The following is a 10,524-nucleotide window of genomic DNA, read 5'->3' as shown; positions in this document are numbered from 1 at the left end:
CCCCCCCCCCCCAATATTCAGAACAGGTAGATTTGTCCCCCTTCAAAAAATAGGAAAGACAACCTCCAAAAAAGGAAATTTAACCGTTCAATACGACAATAAAGTGAACAATACAGGAGAATAATTTATAAAAATTCCCTTTCCGTGACTAGACGTTTTCACCATAAATTGATGCAGAAAAGGCACATATTGCTGCAACAAAAATTCAACCTAATGCCAACAACTAAGTATTTGACGCTCAATATGTTATGGTGGTCAAACCCTAGATCATCAAGTTATAATATGCCTCCCCAAATGTTCAAACACAACTGAAATACCATTTATTAATAGTAAATACTAACATATTCACAGCGCTGAAACTTAATGTTGTGTTCTAATCTCAGGAGAGGCATCACTGCTGACGTGGGCGGGCGTCAGGGGTAAAAAATAAAGGCTCTGCTTGTTGTTGCTACACGCTGCCCATGATGAACTGTGTGATGGAAAGATGATTCTGCTAGAAAAGGAATATCAGAGGGGCCTGTTGGCGTGTGATGAGGCTGCTCCTCTTCTTTGTCCTCCCTGACTGCTGCTCACTGTCAGCGCGGCCCCCGCTACTCTGATTAGCACAATGTGAGTCACAGCTACAACAGAATTCATCTGTCCAGGGATATTAATTAGTTTGGTTTATTTTGGGCATGGCGCTTATTGTTAGACTAATCTGAGTTGGCTAAGCTAAGACAAAACACAATTAGAAAACTCACTTTAAAAGCAAGTGTTTTGGAAAATCTTTTTAAAATTTAATTTAGTCGTACACTGTCAAAAATATTTTAAGTTCTGAACCACAGAATCCATCAAGGTAAACAATTTTGTTTTTGTTTTAAAGTGCTCATATTATTTGTGGGCTTTTCCCTTTCCTTTAATGTGTTATATAACTTGTTGTGCACGTCATAGGTTTAAAAAGGGAAAAAGCCTAAAGTCCACCCCAAAGGGACTTACCATCTTCAACAGAAAACACTGTTCACAAACTGCTCCAAACAGTTTCATTGCAGTCCAGCCTTTACTTGTGTGACGGATGTGCATCACTTTGTAACACATGGGTTAGGGCGAGGGGTGCTTGCCTAGCTGCTAGTGTAGCATGCCCTCATGCTCTGCTTCTGACTGGCTGGTAGCCTTTGCCTAGCTTATGCGCATGTGCGACTCCCAACAAAGATGGAATAGACGTGAGTCACTCTGTAGCTAAAACAGAGCGCTCAACACACAGGGTGAAAAGAAGAGCTGCAGCAGTACAACAAAAATATTTAGTGTAGTAGTGTTTTTTGAAAATTAAACCACATAAACCTATTCTTGTACATCCCCTAAATACAGTTATAAACCTGAAAATGAGTATACTGTGTGCACTTTAAATTCCACAATATTCAGCCATGGTGCATTTTAAAACCTTTTCTTATTTTTATTAGTACATTACTTATCAAATGAGCCCTTTGGTCCATCTGTATCTGTAGTGTTTCAGTCCTCGTGTCTCGGTCTGCCAGGGTGCAAACACTACACAGCAACGCTTTGCTCTGTGCTGAAGTTGTAGTAAAACTGAAAAAGAAGAAAAATTACACACTGATAAATACAAATATAGTGTCGTAACAGGACAAAATCATCATTAACCTGCATCCTATTAATCATTATTACATGATACATTACAAAATAAAACTGACAAAGATTTAAACAATCCTCTGAATGTTGGAAATTGATATTTAGCTGAAGTAAAGAATAAAAAATGGTTTGATGGTTTCATGTCATTGCCCGACGTTGAAACTACAGGCCTGCAATACAGCAGTGATTGGACAACACTCCTGAATGACTATTGAGAAAATATAAACACATACTGCCCCCTTGTGGCATGTCATGGACATGACTCTTTAACAAGCAACATGGCTTTGAACTTGGATTCTTGGCTTATGTGGCATTAACCCTCCTGTTGACCTCGGGTCAAATTTAACCCGTTCTCAAAGTTTCTACATCAGAGATTTGCATTCTTTCAGCTAAACTGCCCAAAATTGTGGGTTCCACACAATGTTCTTCTCAATAAAAAAAAAAGTTAGTCCCGAATCCGGTGGTAAGGGAAAAAAAGTGCAGAAAAAAGTGTCAGAGACCTCAAATAGCATCAAAAACCTAATAAAAAAAGCATCTAAAAAAGGGTTAACCAGAGAGGACAACATGTTGCACGGTCGACGAGACGACAACACAGGGGTTGATCTGGCTTTAAATATTTCAGTCTGCATATTCTTATGTACGTCTGTATGATTGCCCTCTTTTCCTGTTGCACTGCAAGTGGCTTGTGGAGAGCAGATTTCATGTTTCTTTATGTTTGTAAGTACACAAGGAACTATAACCATAAATAAATCTGAATCTGATGCTATTAATCATTATTGTACTCCCCTCTATTGAAAATATGCACTTTTGGTATCCTACCGAGTAGACAATTTAAACTTTGGTTCCGGAAGTCTAATTTGACACAAACCCAAATAGTAAAAATGGAGGTAACACCATTCAAAGGTCAAAGGAAACGACAGATGGCTTTTGGCCCGGATACAGATCTAAAGGCCACGGCGTGACAGATCCACAGTAGTAATTATTTCTTTGTTAATGCAGTGCTAAGCTATTGACTTAGTCAGTGTTTGGGTCCTCAGCAATCACTCTTAAGTTACCTCACACAGAAATGATTCCTGGGTTTCACACTGTGAGGAATACAGATGTTACAATTGGGAAAAAAAGCAGTGGCACCAGATTGGTCTTTGGTATCACAAGATTCCCTGAGTTTAGGTATGAGAATCAGCATTACAAGAGAAAAAGTTGGATCGGTGCATCCACAAAAATATTAGCACTTCCCAAAAGTTCTAATATTATACATATTATATCATTTTACATCATCCTTCTCCCAAAATTGATTCCATGAATTCCAATTTTTTTAGAAATCAAAAGAAAGGTCCTAAGGAGAATGATGAAGGCAATTCAAAATTTTAGTATAAATTTAGTTTATGGTCAAACTGTTTTAAAAATAGTAACACAACATGATTTTGTTTTGTTGTGGGTGCAGTTTGCCTGGCCAATCAGGGAAGTTTTATGACACAAATTGGTGCTCACCGCCCCCAAGTTAGACAGTTGTACTACTGCAACGCAGCACTAGGTGATGCTCTATGATCACCGAGATAACTTTCCAAATCTCCAACAGAAGCCACGGAGGAGCCACAATGGCTCAAACCGGGTTCTCTCGATCAAAATACCACCTTCCCTGATTTTCATCTACTTGAGGCGAAGCTGCAAGTTACCCAGAACCTGTCACGTATCACATGCCTGTTAGTTGTGAGGAAATTCAGTCCCCCCCACCACACAAAAATTCAGTCTCAACATCTGGCACAGTAAATAAATAATCCTGTGTGCACGTGCACGTGTTTGGGTAAGTGTGTGTGTGTGTCGGGGGGGGGGGGGGGGGGGGGGGGGGGGGGGGGGGGATGATGGATGGGGGAATGGGGTGTTATCAGGGAGAGCATGTATCAATGTCTGCCAGTTTTATACACAGGCTGACAGGACAGTGACACACAAGAACATGGGCGGCAGTCACCCAGACGAGCAGAGCTTCATTTCCTGTCCCTGCTCCACTGCCAAAAATATGTGACATGTTGTCTTCATTAATTCCACCTCTATTTGGAGCTCTCCCTCTCACACCTCTCACAAATCCCCTGTACACTACTGTCCCTCCATACTTTCACATGGCAACACACAAGCACAGGCCTAGAAACACACACACACACACACACACACACACACACAAACACACACACACACAGATAACTCCCTTCAATGGCAACACACAAGCACAGGCCTAGAAACACACACACACACACACAAACACACACCAACACCAACACACTCACACACAAACACACAGATAACTCCCTTCAAATTCTGAAAGCCCATCATACATAGGTGCTAATGAAAATCTTGTCGTGTGTGCATACACTTCTTTTCCACCGGCGTACTCCCTCTGAAAAATCATTAGCCAGCCGCCAACAACATTTTTCAGCAGAGCAAACTACATAAAGATGTCACTTTAAATCGCGTACTAATTAACACTTAAAAAGACACAAATTAGATATGCGTGGCTAAAAGCAATTATAATATCCGCAAGTTTTGTGAGTCATTTGGGAAATGAAAAGAATGCCTAATTGCTGGAACCAACATCATCCGAGACATGGCTTAAGTGATGCCTGTTAGGAAATGGTCTTATCTACAACTGTGGCTGTGATTACAAGAGTTTTCCTCAATTACATGTGCATATGTATAATTCTTGAAAGTACATCTCTTCCATGAATGTATATTTTTTAATGGGTTTAGAAAGAGGCAATTAGGTTCTGTGCTGAAAGCGCCTCCAGTTTCCAGAAAAGGGGAGGGGGGGAGAATCTCTACAGCAACAGCACGGACAGTGACCTCTTCTGGACAAAACAAGAAGACAACTCTCAACAATAGTTTAAAATCTCAGGTACAGTTTCATACACAAAAATAGCTTTTTCTGAAACTAAATACTGGGATTTTTGTTCTGCATCATCAAGAATGAATTGACTCTTCTGCAGAAACCTTTAATACAGAGAACTTATTGGACATTGCATTTAGACTGTAAAACTGACAGAGTAACTCAAGCAAAAATACCAAGACAAAGAAAAAATACAATAATCACATCACTTCCTACAACAAAACACCTCTGCTGCCCAGCATGTTTGCGAAAACACCACTGACTATATTTACCCCCCTCTCATGTTTTGCAGATATCAGTGTGTGATAATAATAAGAGGAGAGAAATAAAAATAACACAATGGTGAGGGATGTTTCCACTTGGAAACTAATTATCAAGCTAAGCTGTGACTTCATCCTCATCAGCCTGGCCCCACCATTAATCTTGTGCTGTCGTCCACTTCACTAAATCCTGTGTGTTACACTATCTAACATTTACTTCATCAGCTCCAGCGCGGCTGTAATTAATGATTTCTCATGCCCCTTCCCTTCCCCAGCTCAGCTCGCCATGTGTCCTCCTGCTAATCACACTCTCAGAGCAGAGAGGAAGGAGGAGAGGAGAGTAGAGGAGACGAAGAAGGGGGTAAAAAAAAAGAAAAAAAGACAAAAGCATATAGGATGAGCAGCCAGCCTGTCTTCAACCTGGAAAACACACACACACACACACACACACACACACACACACGCACACACACAGACATGTAGGTTACACGCCATTAGTACCTTTGCTGACAATGAGCTTCATTTAGATGACCATGTGACAAGATGGCGACTCTGTGTGATTTGGATAGTATGTGACAGAAGACAGAGGCAGAGTGCAGAACAGACACCCGGTTTGATGAGGGAGTGTTTGCTCTGTAACACATCTCAAACCCAACAGCACCTGTTCTTTTACAGTGGTATGTCACTTCCTGGCAGTTCTGATACCAAGATACCGTGCTAATGAGAGAGAAGGGGGGTTGTCACTCCCTTTAAAGCACATGCACGCACGCACGCACGCACGCACAAACCAACTCTTTCTTTCTCCTGCTCTCACAAACACCCGGGCTGCACACAGATGATTTTCTTCCTATGAATGCCTGCAGGCTACAGTGTTTCATCACAAATGAGTGAGAACTTTGTAGCACTTTTATTTGCTTTGCTGCATGATCTCTAACTTTTTTTGCCTACTGAAGATGAAACTGATTGGAAACTTTAAAAAACAGTAAAACATGAAGAAAAACGTCTCTCAGAGATTTACATCACTGTGCAAGGTGCTGGATTGAGCTGTTTGAGAGAAGAAATGAGGAATAAAAGTCAAGTGTTTCGGAACAGGAGACAAAGCTTTTAAGAGAGAATGGCTGCCTAGCCTGGCCATGCTTTTATTCAATTGGGGCTTAGTGGAGCCAACAAGGCCTCCCTGTCTCAGACACTTAATTACAACCCCAAGACCGTTTGCTTTGCATTCTGGGCCAGCGGCGTCAGCGTCAGCCGAGCGTTGCAGCCTCTACTCACTTCCTCCTCGATCTCTGCCAGGGATTTGATCGTAATGCCCATTAAATTGACTTGCTGTATCTGAAATCAAAAGCAGGGAGTGGAGGAGGGAGAAGAAGAAGAAGAAGAAAAAGAAGAAAAAACAAACACACACACACACAAGAAACATGGCGGTTAGGCTCATGGCTAAGTAAGCATACTTAAAATCTTTAATCCTCTCCTTCTCGGTGTCAATACAAACGGGGCTATAGTGACAACCGCCGCCAGCCAGCCAAATGGACTGCATTGAGCCAGCTCTGCCTGACTGCACACATTCATCACTCAGTCTGGAGGAGAGGAGAGGAGAGGAGAGGAGAGGAGAGGAGAGGAGAGGAGAGGAGAGGAAAGGAAAGGAAAGGAAAGGAAAGGAAAGGAAAGGAAAGGAAAGGAAAGGAAAGGAAAGGAAAGGAAAGGAAAGGGAAAAGGAAAAGGAAAAGGAAAATGAGGAAAAGGAAAAGGAAAAGGAAAAGGAAAGGAAAGGAAAGGAGAGGAGAGGAGAGGAATGGCTTCAGACTGTGAGAAAGGACGAAAAGAACAAAAAATAAAACTGAAAAGACAGGAAAGGAAAGAACCAAAGCCTGCATACTGTAAAAAAGGACAAACTATGACCATCATGTTGCCAATACTAAACAACATGTTGCAGGACAAGTAACTGTACGGTACCTATCATGGCCCTTTTTAATATTCACGTTATCATTTTGCATTTTGTCACTAGTTCATCAATGAACTTTTACCTCTTTGGGATTTCCACAAAACTTCTCAGAGATCACAAAGGACACATCGTCAAGAGCTGCAAAAAAGGAAAAAAAAGTTTCAGGTTGACAACAATAAATAAACATTACTCCCAATTCTTTATCCCGAGTATTTTCATAAGACTAAGCGTGGCTTCATGAAACAGAAAAGCTATCAACATCCCCAGCCAACCCGACACCTCCCCTCCTTCCGTCTATGGAGAGAAGATGAAAGGCTTTTTTATTCTCTGCTGTGTTTGAGCACCTCCACTCTCTCCTCCAGCCCAGCCCTTTCCCAACCCTCTTCCAGTTTAATTACTCTTGATTATTCCCGATTCCGTCTTGTCTGAGAGATGTTCACCTCGGAGACAAAGACACGCTCGCACAAGGCACAGAAAAGCGGAAAGAAGAGAGACAAAACATTCACCAGATATCAAATTTGCATGAAAATAAGCCACACTGTTCAGCCGGCAAAAAGCGGATTGAAATGAGGACTTGCCAAGAGCGTGGTGGTATAATTAGCATTTGACCAAACAAACGAGCTTCAACAGAGCTATAATTAAGCAGGCCTGTAATTAAGTGTATGCCCTTTATCATAATGATCGTGGTTAAAATGGTGTGATGGCTGCCAGTTGATTATTAATGGTGTAACCCCGTACTGCATGCATCCTGCACTGGAATCAAGGTGTCATGACTGTCAGGCTAGAGAGCAGCCCTTTGTTTATAAAATACATTAGGGCCCAAATTAACACAGGGTGACAGGGGACACAAAGCCTCTCCTTTCCAGACTGAAAGGGAAAACTGCAGCTGCTCGGCTTCATTATAAAACTCCCAAATCTGAAGGCAAAAAACTTGCCGCCGTTGGCTTCGACAGGAGCCCCAAATATCAAGAGGCCAAGCTTCCAACTGGTGTTCCTTTACCCGCAGTCCATCAGGCCGCTGGCACAGGAAAAGGAACTCGTAAGCCAAAGCTGTTCATGAGTCATCGCCTTGGAGCTTACACTCCTTTTGGCCTTTCCAGTTGACAACTGGATTCTAAAGTATGAAATTTTAAAATATCCCTCACTTTGACACTCATGTGACTTGCTTTCCTTTCTTGGTTATTATACAGATCCACGGGTTGGCATTTTCCACACGAGTGTAGTACAATGTGATCTTTGTAATCAAGCATGACCCTTACCCGCATGACCACAGGGAAGCTTATTTCGTTTTTTTTGGCTTCAGTTCATCCTGCACAGCAAAAGTGTAGTCGCAATAAGAGTCTACAGCTGTGCTAGCGGCTCTGTGAGGCTGTACTTTGGCACAGTGGCGCTTTGAGCAAAATGCCAATGTCAGCATGTTAAAAGGCTCACAATCATATTGCTAAGAGTCTGTAGTTGAGCTAAAGGTTTACACCATGCACCAGGTTCACCACTACTTTAGCGAGCTCTTGAGAATAAGCACCAAACATTACAGGTGAAGCTCATGGGAATGACATTAAAAAGTCAAAAAACAAATATTGAAATTTTGACCTGATGATGGCGCTAGATGTAAAAATGTAATGGATAACCAAAGTTATTATAACTCATCCTGAGGAAGACAAATGTGTCTGTACCAAATCCAAGAGGAATCCATCCAAAAGTTGCTGATGTTTTTCCCACAAAACCACAGGTCAGGGGATCACAAAATGTATTAGGATTCATTGTATGTGAACCATCGATGTTTGTGCAAAATTGTATGGTAATCCATCCAATAGCTGTTAAGATATTTCAGTCTTGGTTAAAGAGGCGGACCAGCCAACGGGTCCAAACACCATCATTGCCATCCCAAGAGCTACCGCTAGCGTGGCTAAAACAAATGTGAAGTATAAAAGGCGTAGCCTCCTTTTCCACTCACCCACGTGCTCTTCAATTCCACAGCCTTGACACCCACCTCCCAGTTGAGCCTTTGGACATGTGGATATATCTGGAGCAGCAAGCAAACCAAGGCGACTGGGTAGGTCCAATGACTTGTTTGAGCTCATAAAAACAAGTGAACAAACATGCACTACTATGTCGCTGGGAGCACCAACACCAGGCAGAGGCAGGCAGGCAGGGAGAATACATTTGAATCAATAGCCAGCAATGGGAAGCCGAGATTGTAGCTGCTGATGGATCTGAGTGCGCGGCGCGGACAGATGAATGCAGAGCTGAAGGCCACAGAGTTTCTTTATTGCTCAAGGATTACATTTAAAACCAGATCTCACTTTGTATTCCTCCACCATCTATACTAGAGAGGCTATCTTACATCTAGATAAATGGAGAGGCGCGGAAAATGACTTCTTGGTAAAAAAAAAAAAAGGATACCACGGAGAAATCCGAGGGTGCAAAGGGCAACAATAATGTAAATCCAATCTTCTGACCAGGAATTCCGCTATGAAGCATGTTTTAACTGCTCAAATGGCCCGGCTACAGTCCATTAACCCGTAACTGTATTGCAGTATAGGGCATTGGGTAGTAATTTGGCAATCGGAGTATGCGAGCGCAGTCAATATGAAAACATCTGGCAGACATTTTGATACAATGGCTATGATGATGACGGTGATCATGATGATGGTGGTGGCGGTGAGTGCAGAGGTGGCGTTAAGTAAGGAGGACCCTGTGGCTTGAGTGATTGTAGTGTAAAGAACGAAGTCAGCACAGGCCCCGTGTGGATCATTGCCTTATTAATGGCTCCGTCAGGTGCGATGAGCAATGGCTGCATTGTCATCTCCAGCCCCTGGGCACAGATGAATGGCTGTTTCAGGGCGGGAAGGGCTCCCTCGTACGCTGGGCTGAGCACTAATCCCTCACTCTTCCATTGTTGGATGCACTGTCACCCAAGACTTCAGCAGCGCCATACATTGCATTTCCAGGGTTCTAACAGACATGGTCGTGCACACAGGAGCACACACACACATACACCACACAGAGTTGCACTCCCAACACTGACTGATGGAAAAATATGCGTGTGTGATCGAGCATACATATTACCTGAACCACAAAAGAGTAACACTTTAGGAATGTTGATGAACTTTTATTTTACACTTCACTAATTCAGCAGAATTGCATTGATCTCTGTCTAGTATGACTACCTGGGTCAATTTGTCTTGCACCTGAATTGAGTGCTCATATTATGTTTTTGGGCTTTCTCCCTTTCCTTTATTGTGTAATATGTTTTTTCTGCACGTTATAGGTTTACAAAGTGAAAAAGCCCAAAGTCCACCCCAAAGGGACTTACCATCTCCAACAGAAGACACTGTTCACAAACTGCTGCAAACAGCTCTAATATATAGCTCAGTGTAATATCTTTCAGGAAGAACTAACTTTTAGTCAATGCACTCCTAAATCAATTCAGCGGTTATCCAAATAAAAGTACATTTTATCATGATGTGTATAATTGTTGCATATCTGCAACTAGTCTCTCCTGATTGAAATGTAGCTCAGTGTAAATTTTTCAGGAAGACCTAAGACTTAATCAATGCTCTACCTAAATGGAATCAGCTGTTGTAGGGGTTCACCTTCCTACTTTACCAATCAGAATTGTAGACACATTGCAAGGGCCAATCACAAAGTCACAACCATGCTTTAAAAATTCTGTTTATCTTTTCTTTGCTATTCAGCTGTCATTGCAGGCAAAGAGCGCAACCCTCCACCTCCACTGTATGTACACTGTGTGCACAATTATTAGGCAAGTGAGTATTTTTGACCTTATCTTCATTTTCGTGCATATTTTCCAATTCTAA

The 10,524-nt window shown here is 42.1% G+C and overlaps 1 protein-coding gene across 4 annotated transcripts in view; it reads right to left on the bottom strand.

Moving 5' to 3' along the window:
* Positions 1-1,413: 1,413 nt before the first annotated feature.
* mvb12bb (multivesicular body subunit 12Bb) overlaps positions 1,414-10,524 on the bottom strand; it is a 38,555-nt gene continuing 29,444 nt past the window's right edge. The window contains exons 8-10 of one of the 4 annotated variants that reach the window (XM_034872094.1): positions 6,786-6,841; positions 6,034-6,093; positions 1,414-1,563 (exon numbers count right to left, since the gene is read on the bottom strand). In XM_034872094.1, the coding sequence (XP_034727985.1) occupies positions 1,522-1,563; positions 6,034-6,093; positions 6,786-6,841 (158 nt within the window). In that variant the 3' untranslated portion in view covers positions 1,414-1,521. Of the gene's footprint in view, positions 1,564-3,889; positions 6,094-6,785; positions 6,842-10,524 lie in introns of those variants that run through there. The other 3 variants (XM_034872096.1, XM_034872093.1, XM_034872095.1) reach the window with 3 other exon arrangements.

This window comes from Etheostoma cragini, chromosome 5 (assembly GCF_013103735.1).
Source record: "Etheostoma cragini isolate CJK2018 chromosome 5, CSU_Ecrag_1.0, whole genome shotgun sequence".
NCBI classification, from domain to species: Eukaryota; Metazoa; Chordata; class Actinopteri; order Perciformes; family Percidae; genus Etheostoma; species Etheostoma cragini.
This window is presented reverse-complemented; position numbering and strand designations above follow the sequence as displayed.